Source organism: Myotis brandtii, unplaced genomic scaffold, assembly GCF_000412655.1.
Source record: "Myotis brandtii unplaced genomic scaffold, ASM41265v1 scaffold813, whole genome shotgun sequence".
Lineage (NCBI taxonomy): Eukaryota > Metazoa > Chordata > Mammalia > Chiroptera > Vespertilionidae > Myotis > Myotis brandtii.
This window is the reverse complement of record NW_005371287.1, coordinates 2989523-3003618: the sequence shown is the minus strand read 5'-3', so window position 1 is coordinate 3003618 and position 14096 is coordinate 2989523. Positions and strand designations below refer to the sequence as shown.

Genomic DNA, 14096 nt, shown 5'->3' with positions numbered 1-14096 from the left:
TCCTGGTCAGGGCACATGCCTGGGTTGTGGAATCGATCCCCAGTGTAGGGTATACAGGAGGCAGCCGATCAGTGATTCTCTCTCATCATTGATGTTTCTATCTCTCTCTCCCTCTCCCTCTCTGAAATAAAATTAAAAAAAAAAAAACTGGCCCATTGTTGATGTATATCCAAAACTCAAAAACAAACAGGATTCTCGGGGCTCCAAACAGAGCATTTCCCCCCAAGCCAGTTTTGAGCATATTGAAATGTACTCATTTGACATATAAACATACAACCAAGACATTCTCCGCACTGAATTAGGCAGTTTATTAGGCTCCTAATTTCCATGTCTAGAATGTGAACATGGATTTACATGCATTGTCTCATGTTGTGGATCTTACATGCATGTAGCCTTCAGTCAGCTGGGCCTTTGATTCTACTTGTCAGTAATTGATAGCTCAATGTGAGTAAATGACAAACACAGTATGATACATAAGCCGTAGCAACAAATCCCACCCAATCCCACTTATCTCCTTTTTTTTTCCAAAAGCATATCACAACTCCTTCTTGTAAAAATAAATTTCAGAACAAGGCATTTAATTCACTTCACTGAGAAAAATAAAGACGATTCTATCATTTCGGAGCAATGAATGTCCAACTATGGCTGAAAGGTACGCCCTGAGAAGTAAATGATTTTAACGAACCCATTGAGGTTTATAAAGCTGTGTTAACCTATCGCCGCGAAGGGACACAAGATACAGGCACAAACGTCCCTGCTCATTTGGCTGTGCAATTCTCCAAGGACGCCATGTTATAAACGTCCTCCTCATCTTCAATGCTTGAGGCGTCTGTGGAGTCAGGATCGCCCACCACAATTCCCACAGGAGAGAGACTGCTAATGAAGGCGTGCATCCGCTGGGCATACATGTCCCTAATGTTAAAGTAAGGGAGCTCAGGACCCTTCTCCGCCGGTTCCTCACTGCATGGGTCCACGTCAATGTCCTTTTGCTTCTGGTAGTACTTGGAGAATTTGTTGAAGATAATGGTGATGGGCAGGGCCACCACCAAGATGCCGCAGATGATGCACGTGCTGGCGATAAGCTTCCCAGGCACGGTGACGGGGTGGGTGTCTCCGTAGCCCACAGTCGTCATGCTGATGGTGGCCCACCACCAGCAGATGGGGATGCTGGTGAGGCTGGACGTGTCGTCATCTTTCTCCACAGAGTAGATGAGTACAGAAAAGATGGAAATGCCCACTGAGAGGAAGAGGAGCAGCAGCCCGACTTCATGGTAGCTGTGCCTCAGCGTGGCACCTAGAGACCGAAGCCCTACTGAGTGCCGGGCAAGCTTGAGAATTCGGAAGATCCTCATCAGCCTGAGGATCTGGACCACCTTGCCCATGTTCTCGATGTCCTCGCTCTCTTCCTCCTTGGTGTCTACAGCCAACGTGGCATAGAAGGGAATGATGGACACAAAGTCGATTATGTTCAGAGGGTGTTTCCAGAATTTCTTTTGACAGGGAGCAGCCATGAGCCGGATGGCAAGCTCGCTGGTGAACCAAGCGATGCACGCGATCTCCACCCCTTCCAGCACCGGGTCATCCACCTCGCCATCCTCGTTCTGGAACTCGGACATGCTGTGGATACACATGGCCACAATGGAGGCCAGCACCACGCTCAGGGAAGAGATGGCGATGAGCTTGGCAGACAGGCAGGAGGCTGGGTTTTCCATGCGAATCCAGATCTTCTTGCGGAGCTGGCCAAATCGCAGCTTGTCAAACTTCTCCAGCTCCTTCTCGAACAGAGACGACTCTTCAAAGGAGGAGTCGGTACTCACATCGTTGCTTTTCTGGTCCCAGTCCTTCTCGTGGGTCTCCTCCTTGCGCTCCTGGTAGCGGTTGCTGCAGCAGGAGTCGATGAAGAGCTCGTTGATGCCCCAGTACTCGATCTCCTGGCAGAAGGAGAACACGCACAGCTCCTCCATGACGTGCAGCTTCCCCGTGTAATAAAAATTCAACACATATTGGAACAAGGAGGGGTTCCGATCGAAATAGTACTCTTTGTCGGCCACGCTGTAGTCATCACACAGCTCCAGGATGGCCTCTTCCGAGTGGCAGGTGAGCAGCTTTCCAAGTCTGGTGTGTGGAAAGCGCAGGAGGGTGCTCTGGTCCACGGACTGCTTAAAGCCCCCCACGTTCAAGTTGACAAGTTCCTCGTCTGGTCCAGGGCGATGGAAGAACTCACCAAAAACCATGGTGGACACAGGAGGCAGAGAGCTGGCTGGGCAGGGAGACGAGGCAGGTCACGCTGCACCTGGAAGGAGCACAAGACGGCATTAGCGCTGCTCCTCAGGCCTGGCCACGCCTATTTATAACCTGCCCTTTCCAGGATGGGCCAAATTAAAGGCCCAAAGACTATGGTTCATAAATCCACATTTTAGGAAAAAGAAAAGATGGCCATATCATTTTTATGAACACCAATTCTTATTTCTCTACTAAAAAAATGTACCTTCCACCCTCCCCCAAAAAAGCAATGCATTTTGGATCACTTACACGATACAAGCATCTCCAGTCTCAACCAGGAGGCGCCGCGTTTGGGAATGCTCAGTGCTGATGGGATAGGCTAGTGCCGTCCAGCTTGTAGCTCAATCGCTCCTGGTCCCTGGGGCTCTGTCATGCACCCTCAGAAACAGCTCCCTCCTCTGCTCAGCACCTTGCCCCCAACCCACACATCACTGGGGGCTCAGCTCAGCTCTCAGCAGAGAGGTAGGCTTCCCCTTCTGTTCCAATGTCTCACTCCTTGAAGAGAAAGCCCTGTTCCCTATGCTTGGAGTGGACAATCAAGAGGATATAATTATCTCCCTGTCCTTAAGTACCCTATATCTTAAAGGTATCGTTACACTTCATGGGATGTTGTTTCAGGTGTACCCACCAGGGAAGAAACCTTTTTTAGTTAATTGCACTATCAGTTTCCTGACACAAACACTCTCCTACCTCCTCTGTCCCCTCACTGGCCGTCTCCCACACACTCCCAGTCTATGGCACCCAAGTCTGTACTGGCCCAGTACATACAGCCTGTTTTTAGTCCTGACACTAACCAGGATGGACCGGACCCATTTCTCAGAGAGAAAATAATAGATTTTGAGCATCATCCAATACAATGATGCTTCCTCAGAACAGATGATGCAGACAAAACAGAGACAGGAGATTGTCATATGAGCTGAGTGACAGGGGAAAAGGGAATTCTTGACACCAGGCACCAAAGTGTATGCAAAAGCCACTTTGTACACAGGTAAGTCCTCACTTAATGTTATTGACAGGTTCTGTCACATTAAGTGAAATAACATATAACAAAACCAATTTTACCACAGGCTAAATTGATAGAAGCGAGAGTTAAGTTCCCATGGCATCTGATCAAAGCAGTAACAAAATGACATTGAACGAAATGATGCTGTACAACCATCTAAAGATCTGTAGGCAAGACCACCAAACAATCTTAATCAGTGAGTGGACCTAGTTGTATTTGTGACTGTGACGTAGAAAGACCCCGCTGTCTCAGGGTGGAAGATTGGGGAAGACAGGCTGGGGCCAAGGAACCAGGACTGCAAGAGAACAGGAACGAGGTGAGAGGACCCAAACTCAGACAGCAGTGGTGTGTAAAAGAGGAAGTGACAAATTAAAGCGAAGTTTATAGAACTGACAATTCTTAGTGATTGACTGGAAAGAAGGGACAAGGAAGCTGAAAGGCTAAAGGAGGGTGTGCTTTCTACTCGACATAAGTGAGTGGATGGTGACGCCATCGGAGGAGGAAACTGTTAGAAAGGAATTTCTTTTTTTTAAATAATTTTTTATTGATTTCAGAGAGGAAGGGTGAGGGAGAGAGAGATAGAAACATCAATGATGAGAATCATTGATCGGCTGCCTCCTGCACGCCCCACACTGAGGATCGAGCCCAAAACCTGGGCATATGGCCTGACTGGGAATTGAACCGTGACCTCCTGGTCCATAGGTCGATGCTCAACCACTGAGCGATGATAGCCGGCCCAGAGAAGAATTTGTTTACCCCCTATGTTTACAGAAAGCCAAGGCTGTTGGGGAGACAAGTGATTCCCCCTCAGAAAAGTACACACCAGAGGACATGGCCTTCTGTCATCTACCTCCGCAGGAAGCCTACGGTCATCAGGAAGACACGAGCGTTTTCTCCTGGGACACCATCTATGTGCTCCCATGAAACCAGAGACCACAGCATGGCCTGACACACCATTGAATAGATTTGCTGACCTCTTCAAAAGACATGATATTTTCCCCACCTCTGTTTTCTATTTTTAGTTAGATATCTTCTTTGAAGAACCTAAATCAGAGCTCATGGCTTGGTCCAGATATTTATGGAACTTCATCTCTCTGAAAGCAGGCTTAAGCGCCTGGCAAGCATAGGAGTGACATGCTCCAAGGAGCTAGCTTTAGCTAAACCGGCACTAAGACTTTAATGGATGTTATCTTCTGGTGGATTGCTTTTCATCTCCTTGGCTCTCCTGAAAAGCCCCAGCGATAGAAAGCCAGAGTCTGCCTTCATGGTACTATCTGCATAAGTCGGTCTCATAATCCTTGGGTATGCAATCCATTTCCCAATCGTCCTGCTTCTCTAAAGAACACTGTTATCACCCGTAAAATCTCTTCGTGCCTGTCCTCCTTGCTTTTTATTCACTCCAGGCCAGTGTAGAAGCTCATTAGGAGGTCCCTTCATTCCACAAACTCTAATCATAAGAGCCACACACATCCTAACAGCAAAGGTTTCTTTTTGTGGGGCTTGCCACAGACAGAAAAAGGAACGCCTCTCTGGATCAGATCAAGCGCTTCAGCTCAGAGGGAAGCTGAGCCTCTCCAAGTCACAGCGGCCCGAGTGCAGTGTGGGTTTCCTTGGCTGTGTGTCCCACAGCGCCCACAGCAGGTGACCGGGTGGGGAAGGAGTTCCCACTTTTCCACACTGTAGGAAGGTTCCCTTACATGCCCACAGCCCCTCGCAAAGGCAAACCTTCCTGACATCATTTGTTCCTCACAATTACCCTAGAATTTTAAAGAGATGAGTAGGCATCATGCAGCTACTAAGGGTTAGAGCAGAAGCTTCAAGCCAGAGAGGCTTATGCCCACCCTCATGCTCTCGACAGCACGCTGGCTCACATGTTCAAAGTGTCATCAAGAAAAGCAGATGCTGAACATCATGACTTCCAAGATTCCTATATTCCGGCCACCATTTATTTAACAGCCAATCATTTATTTCTACTTAGAAAACATTTTCTAGCCCTAGCTGGTTTGGCTCAGTGGATAGAGCATCAGCCTGCGGACTGTAGGGTCCCAGGTTCGATTCTAGTCAAGGGCATGTACCTTGGTTGCAGGCACATCCCCAGTAGGGGGTGTGCAGGAAGCAGCTGATCGATGTTTCTCTCTCATCAATGTTTCTAACTCTCTATCTCTCTCCCTTCCTCTCTGTAAAAAATCAATAAAATACATTTTAAAAAAAGAAAAGAAAACATTTTCTAGCTCAAAGGTAATCTATAGCTGTTTATGTATTATTTATGTATTTTATATATTTGTATACATATTATTTCTATATTACTATTTATATATGTATAAATAGTAACTATAGGTTTATATAGGAAGGTAAATACATAAAGATATATACACGTGTGTGTATACATTAAACTATACACATACTAAGTAAAAATAAGTCAATTCTCTGTAAGTGTATGAAACTGTCCTAATTCTGACTCAAAATATAGAAAAAATAACAAAACAAATAAAATTTATTACATAATAGTAAAAAATTGTATGGAAAAACATACAAATGTTGCCATGAGCAACATTAAAAAGATAATATGGAGGAAAAGTATTTGTCACTTACAGCACAGACAAGAGGTTAGCATACCTTTATAAAAAACATAATGACAGAGGGAGAAAAAGATAGAATCATCAATGATGAGAGAGAATCATTGATCAGCTGCCTTCTGCACACCCCACACTAGGGATCAAGCCTACAACCCGGGAATGTGGCCTTGACCAGAATGGAACCTGGGACCCTTCAGTCCGAAGGCTGACACTCTATCCACTGACCCAAATCAGCTAGGGCAGGCGCACTTTTATTTTAGTACCCCCACAAGATACTATAATGTGTTTTACAGTTCTTCTTACCACCACCACCACCCCCCACAAGTCTGCTCATTGCTGTCACTAGACTCTAAGCCAGTGATGGCAAACCTTTTGAGCTCGGCGTGTCAGCATTTTGAAAAACACTAACTTAACTCTGGTGCCGTGTCACATATAGAAATTTTTTGATATTTGCAACCATAATAAAACAAGGACTTATATTTTTGATATTTATTTTATATATTTAAATGCCATTTAACAAAGAAAAATCAACCAAAAAAAAATGAGTTCGCGTGTCACCTCAGACACGTGTGTCATAGGTTCACCATCATTGCTCTAAGCTCTTCCATGGAAGGAATTATGTTATCTCCACAGCCACAGCCCCTGGTGCTAATTGCTGCCCCTAGTCTAGTGAAAGATATTCCCTTTTATCTGGAATAATTGAAAAAGGCTATAATGCTTTTGTCAGTGAGTTAACAGAATGATCAAACCAAGCATGGTGAAATGAAAAGCCTCCAGTAGCCAAACAAGTCAGTTAAACAAATGAAATGGGTCAGTTAGCGAGTGCAGTGAGCTGTCCACACTCTTTGAAGAGGCAGAGGCTACCCAGCGCCTGAGCTCTTTGTGGGAGGAGAGGGCCAGTGCAGGTGCATCTCTGGTGTTCTGGGAGAACCTGGAAATCCTGTTTTCCCTGTGGGATAGCTCAAGTCTCATTAGAACTGATCCACCATGTTTGCAACATTACAGGGCTCAAATGAAAATGTGTCCCTGGGCCAGGGACTTCCTATAGGTCCCCAACCTGTGACCTGTGCCAGACTCTTACCCACCCCAGCTCCCCAGCACCCATTTTAAGCTAGACCGACTCAAATGGACATAAACAGAATCTTGTCACAAAAACAGTAGTGTTACTCTCTTAAGTCTGAACTACAAATGTCAAAAGTGGGGGGAGAGGGGCAATGTGAACATGGAATCCTCCCGCGTTGGCCTACGCATCCCCCAATACAACTTCCACCTAATCCTTCCCGGCTGGTGCTCTCTCTTCCTCCTTAGTCACCTGCCCCACTTCCCAGTGATTTCATAATCTAAATGGTCTGCCTGGTGTGGGAAACTGATATAGGGTTAAGCCTCGGACTGGCCTGCTGGCAAAGTCACAAACAAGTCCTAGCTTAGAGGGCACATTCCTCTTAGCATAATTAGGCTTGACCTTATAACACTCCCTAGATCTTATCTGGGAAGCTAATGGGCTGAGGAAGTGCAGGAAGTGTAACCATGGTCAAAACAAGTGAAACTCACAAAAACTGTGTAACTATGGTAACCACTACCTTGTTTACCCCTCACTATAAAAAGCTTGGTGAGGCCTGAGCACAGTGGAAGTCCTTCCTCTTGAGTTGGACTTGCTCGCCTGGTCCCCCATATTCCCAAATTATCTTGAGTCTTTTCTATTTCATTTGTGTGCGGCTCCACTTCCAGACCCGAACCCTGAACCACGCAGGACGTGGAGGGAAACACTTACGACACCTGGTGTGCAACCTCCATTTGTGTCATGTACTGTAAGGTTCGTTCTCACCTTCCTTTGACAAATAACGGTGCCAGAGGAAATGCCATACCAGAGAGGAACTCTTACCCTTGTGGTGTTGATGTCACACACTCTGCCCTCATCCTGGCCAGTGGGATGTCCATCATCATCCAAGAAGCTCCTCCCTTCTTGCCCCACTGGAACGTGTGGTGCACAGAGGCATTGAGTGGCCACAAAGAAGAGAAGAATCCTGCTCTCCGGTTGTGCAAAGCAGCCGCCAGGAAACCACTCTCGCCTGCAGAAGAAACCATCCATCAAGTTGTAACTCCAAGGAGGAAACACACCCAAGACAAGACATTCTAGCTCACACTCAGCACACGGGTGGTTAGCGCACATCTCAGACCCCACTTAACTCTCAGGAAGGGGCAGTCTTTTCCCTCCGTGGAACCATCACTCCCGCTGGACTCATGGATCAAGAGGCATCAGCTCAAGCCTCAGGATTGACAACCTCTCAGGCTGAAGGACCCTCAGATCTTGATGACGGTGGACACTTGGGGCATCTCCAGGGACCCCAAGGCCAACAAAATAAGGCACTGGACTTAGGACTGCAGTCACTCATCTCCCACACAGTTTCCTCGAGGAGTGCTGTTTTCCTAGCTGATTCATCAACGATATACTTGTAAATCTCTAATGAACACATTTTAATTCATTTCCAAGACCGAGTTCTGAGTGTGACTGCCCTAACAGAATTAACACTCCTGCTCTAATTTAAAATCAATAGGTTTCGGAGGCTGGCCAAATTCGATTTTGCTTTATTTTTTCACTGTTAGATTTCACAGATTAGAAATGACTATACGTGCCGGGTCAGAGTCCTCTGGTTAATGCATGGGTGTATGCATACGGGTCTGCATGCTTGTGTGTGTGTCTGTGCATGTGGGGGGTGTATATGGAGGGAGAATTAAGTTTGTATCAAAACAAATAAAAGCACAAATTTCCATTCTCTCTCTGAAAAAAAAATAAGCAAGCTAAAAAATTGCAGTTCCCAAAAAGGTAAGCCTTGCCTCATGTGGACGCATTCCCATAGCTTCATATTAGTATCTAAGCATCCGTCCATTGATTTCCATGTTTTCCAATCAATGCCAGGTCCAAAGGTGTGGGTTTGGGGAGGAAGAAGGAAAGATTGATTCTGAGCTTCAGAAAGAGACTAAAAGAAGCGCCTCTGGCAATGTCCGTCATTGAGCAAGCATTCCTTATCATTTGAGATCTGCAGGGCACCGTGCCAGGCACTGGGATTACAAAGATTCAGAGCCCGCCCTCTCCACCCCCAGGAGCCCACAGGCCCCAAACCACACATTAAACAATAAAGGTGTCCTGACAACATCACGGAGGCAACGGAGAGGAAGCAGAGCAGAACAGTTTCCAGGTTGGTCCCAACAAACAATGGGCAGGCAACCCTTCAATGATTCCCACCTCTAAGAGAGCTGCTAAGGGAGCTGCAGCTCCTCCCAAACTGAACTTCTGAGATAGGGTTCTTGACAGCAGAGGTAGAGAAATCTCAGCGGGGATAAATAAAATCAACTCAGGAGCTAAAATAATCCTCCTCCTCTTTTTGCTTCTCCCTCTCCTCCTCCTCCTCCTCCCCCTCCCGCTGCTCCTCCTCCTTCTTCTCCTTCTCCTCCTCCTCGGCCTCCCAGCAGCTTGTCATTGAGTCAGCCTCAGCTACTTGCATTCACATAAAATGAAGAAATGCTGCTGTGCCTTCTAAGACAGACAGTCATCCTGTTCCTTTCAGACTTCTTTCCAAATGCAGCACATGTTAAGAGAAAGTGAAATTAACTGAAATAAAGAATTAACAAAGTGCTTAGGCTGTTGAGCGCTTCTAAGAAACCCCAAGCACTGCTGGGCACCAGCTCATCACAGAGGGACAGGGCTGGCCCAGGGACGGACAGACTGTGAGGTTAGCCAAGTTTATCTTTTCTACAGAAATGGGTACCTAGTGGGCCCTCTGTCAATGCCTGGTGAATAAGTGGCATCCCAGGCTGTCCCTTTCTCTCCCCCTCCCCCCAAAACCCAGAACCCTTTCTTGTTGTTAATCTTCACCTGAGGATATTTTTCCCACTGCTTTTCAGAGAGATGGTGGAAGGGAGGGAAGGAGGAAGAGAGAGAGAGAGGGAGAGAAAGAGATAGAGAGAGAGAAACATCAACGTGAGAGAGACACATCGATTGATTGCATGCGCCCCAACGCGGTGCAGGGAGTGAACCCACAACTGAGGTAACTGCCCTTGACCAGGAATTGAACCCACGGCCCTTCGGTGCATAAGCCGATGCTCCAACCAGTGAACCAGGGCAAAACTCAAAATTCTTATGCTTTGCCTCCTTTTCCATCCCTATGATTCCTGTAAAAAAAAAATAACAACAAAAAACACCTGGATTTGGGGGGGGAAGTGTACCTTTAAGTGTGAATGTATGTCATTCACACCCCTCTTAGGGCATTCACATTCTAAGTGCAGCCTCCTCACAGAAAATGATAACCAGTATTTTCTGAGTCCCCACAGCATGCCAGGAACCTTCCCAGGGGTTTCACACAGGTCACTTCTGTCCTCAACCACTGCAATTGGTAAATGCTGTTATTCCCAATGTTATAGGTGGGACATGAAGGCTCAGAGAAGCTGTTCGCCCAGAGCCCACACCTAGTGAGGGCCAGAGCCAGGATGCAGGCAGGCAGGTCTGCCTGGTTTCAATTAGTGTAGAAAATCCAGACCCACATTTAGCTGTTGGGGCGGGTTCAGGAAGGATTGGGGTTCAGGCAGGACTGAGAGGAGTGGGCAGAACAAGCCCCCAAACAGCAGGCTCTGGGGCAGAAAAATGCACACATCCAATCCATTCTCCCCTTCTGCTTAACAAGCCGCCACGGGTTCCTGTCCCTCTGTGTCCCGCCCATGCCTCTCTGCCTCTCCGTGTGCAGCTGATCAAAAGAAGAGAGTATCTCTTGTGACCGAGCACATAAGCAGGTGTTGACTTTGCTGAGCGATTCAGCAGGATCCTAGCAAAACTCATCAGCTTCACGCAGTGCTGCTAGTCTCCCCAGAACCCCCCTCTGCACACTGTGAGGGGGAACTCTGCCTCATCTGTGCACAGCCCTCCAGCGTGGCTCTACTTCCTGGTGGGCTGACGGCAGCATTCAAAATGGACCAAACGACCGCCTTGGTTATTGAGAGGGGAGAGGTGAAGAGAAGGCGGCCTGCTGCGCTCTTTCATCACCCAGAGACCTGACATCCGATCTTGGAACAGAACGAGGAACATCAAGCGGACAAGCAGACAGGACACAGGAGGGTAATGACCCCCGAGAGGTCTCAGAATCACAGCAATAAGGTTGCCCGTCAAAGCTTCAACTAACACCAGTGCCTGAGAGATGAAGGCAGACACTGCAAGTGACGTGACATGTGTCCTCTGAACCTGCACAGAATCCTGAGTGGCCCTGTCACTGCCCTGCTCACATCCTTCTAAAATGTTGCCACCTCGGTGCCACCCAATAGGCTGAGAAAGCCTCCAGTTAGGGACCGTGTCCTAATATCAATCTTCATATGAATGATCCCTAGTACACCATGGTGCCTGACACGTTTTTATTGAACCGATTCCTCTCCCCCAAGCTGGCCAGACTAGAGTAGATTAATTAAAAGAATCAATATGGACCTGGGCCAGTTTGGCTCAGTGGATAGAGTGTCCGCCTGCGGACTGAAGGGTCCCTGGTTCGATTCCAGTCAAGGGCACATGCCCCGGTTGCAGGCTCATTCCCCAGAAGGCGGCATGCAGGAGGCAGTTGATCAATGATTCTCTGTCATCATTGCTGTTTCTCTCTCTCTCCCTCTCCCTTCCTCTCTGAAATCAATAAAAATATATTTAAAAAAAAAAGAATCAATATGGGTCAGGAAAGGCAGCTGGTTAGAATGGAAGCAAAGCTGATTGCCAAGACCCATTCCGGCACTTTCTAAAGAAGAGTGTTATCGCAATGAGTTCATCCTGAGTGGAGTTTTAAGTTTCCAGACCTCGGGGTTTCAGGTATGATTACCTTGCCCCAAATCTCCCTCGTCTGATTCCAGGATCCCGGAGACACCTCCTGACAATTTCAGTTCCCTGGCACTTGCCACCCGGGAGTATGTGAGCTATGCAGCCAACACAAGTGTTCACTCTGTCCACCAGTTCTGTTGACTAGTGGAACCTCGTGAGGTGGGGAAAGTTTTAGTGCTGTTTCCTGTGGGTTTCTATGCAGGTCCATTTCTGAGAGTCTGATCGGCTCTGGGACACTGGTGAGTGAGTTTCCAGAGTTGCAAGGCTGAGAGAGAGCCCAACCCTGACCTGTGCCAAGTTTCCAAGTAAATGGCACCTTGGAGCCCCCTCCTGGCAGCCAGCCGGCTTCCCTGGAGACGTCCTGGTCTGGCACACGTCCACAGTGAGGTTTCTCCACCTCGGCACTGTGGGCATTTTGAAGCCAGGTGATTCTTTCTTGGAGGGGCTGTGCTATGCCCTATAGGATGGTTAGCAGCATCCCTGGCAACTACACAGGGTACCACATCTCCTCCCCATCCCCAAGGGTTGTGACATTGTCCAAGGTCCCCCTGAAGGGCAAAATCATCCCCCATTTCGAACCAATGCTCTAGAGCAGTGGTTCTCAACCTTCCTAATGCCGCGACCCTTTAATACAGTTCCTCATGTTGTGGTGACCCCTAACCATAAAATTATTTTCGTTGCTACTTCATAACTATAATTTTGCTACTGTTTTGAATCGTAATATAAATATATGATATGCTATATGTGTTTTCCGATGGTCACGACCCACAGGTTGAGAACCGCTGCTCTAGAGTAAGAAGACCGCAGACCCGTGTTTGGAAGCTGTAAGTTCAGAAAGCTCCGAACCACAGATTGTCCTAATACTTTGGCTGCTGACAGGAGCTGGGGATCCCCCTACCCCCACCCCTGACATGCTTGTCCTTTCAGAGTTCAGTTGTGGCATGTCTGGTGTCAGACAAGCAAAAGTTGGCAAACGAGGAAAGATAAAGGCAAGGTTAACCTTTTGTTGCAACTCAAAGCATGCTCCATGCGATCTGAGTCTAGAGCAGTGATGGCGAACCTATGACACGCGTGTCAGAGGTGACATGCGAACTCATTTTTTGGTTGATTTTTCTTTGTTAAATGGCATTTAAATATATAAAATAAATATCAAAAATATAAATCTTTTTTATACTATCGTTGCAAATATCAAAAAATTTCTATATGTGACATGGCACCAGAGTTAAGTTAGGGTTTTACAAAATGCTGACACTCAAAAGGTTTGCCATCACTGGTCTAGAGTAAAGGTTAGTGGTTTTCTCTCAGGGTCTGTCTTGTATTTGCTAACAGTGTCTTCACCAGGAAGACACACTCACAGTAAGACAGTTTCAAAGGCGTCGCCGGCCCCGGCTGCCTGCAGAGGGTCGGCTCTGGCTGAGCCCACTGCTCCCCAAAGCTCCGAGCTTGGGGACACTCACTGAGGTCCCAGGAAAAATGCAAACACGTGTCTGTTTTGTAGTCTTGCCACTATTCGTCCACCACAGACCAATTCCTAATAAATCGGAAATGAAGTAATAGCCATAAGAATGAAGGGGAATTTCAACCCTACCTGTATCTTGCTTAACTAATGAGAATTGTGGGAATTGTGATCAGGGTTTTGCGTAAATAAAAGTAAAATATCACGTGCAGACCACCATAATTGGAGTTAGTGTGCCAGAAAAATTACACTTATATTTATTTGTTTATTTTGTTAATCCTACCTGAGGATATTTTTTCCATTGCTTTCAGAGAGAGTGGAAGGGATGGAGGGGAAGAAAGAGAGAAAAACATCCACTGGTTGCCTCCCACACATGCTCCGACTGGGGTCAGGGAGTGAACCCGCAACTGAGGTACATGCCCTTGATCGGGAATTGAACTCGAGACCCTTCAGTCCAAGGGCTGACACTCTAACCACTGAGCAACCGGCCAGGGCAAATTGTACTTACATTGAAATCCTATAACGCAAGGCAATCAGAATAGTAGGACACCTTAAGGATGATTCAGACAGATTACTCAGAATATCCCCGCACTGCTTACTATTTCCAAACTATCAAATTTTAAGAAGCACATTAAAATATGAGAAATCCTTGAATTTGTAATAATTTTTTTAATTTTTGATCTGTCATAAGAAGAAAATAAAAACTCCTTGGGTCTAATATATTCAAGGATTAAAGATGAATTTCTAAAAGTTCCGGTCTTCAGAGAGAAAACCCAGAGAATGCTTTCCCACGTAAAGCCTCTAAGTCACATGCAAAAGGTTAATATCCATTCTATTGCTCTCGGCCACCCAGAACGAGTGAATTCCAGAACTCCCTCAGGCTGGAGGCCTGGGCATCACCACAGCCCTTTCCTCTCCTCCGGTCTGTGTTCCTAG

The 14096-nt window shown here is 46.9% G+C and overlaps 1 protein-coding gene across 2 annotated transcripts in view; it reads right to left on the bottom strand.

Moving 5' to 3' along the window:
• Positions 1-287: 287 nt before the first annotated feature.
• Positions 288-14096, bottom strand: part of KCNS3 (potassium voltage-gated channel, modifier subfamily S, member 3) — a 19862-nt gene continuing 6053 nt past the window's right edge. For both annotated transcript variants that reach the window (XM_005884081.2, XM_014531595.1), the window contains exons 2-3: positions 7745-7931; positions 288-2293 (exon numbers count right to left, since the gene is read on the bottom strand). In XM_005884081.2, the coding sequence (XP_005884143.1) occupies positions 759-2234 (1476 nt within the window). In that variant the 5' untranslated portion in view covers positions 2235-2293; positions 7745-7931 and the 3' untranslated portion in view covers positions 288-758. The remainder of the gene's footprint in view (positions 2294-7744; positions 7932-14096) is intronic.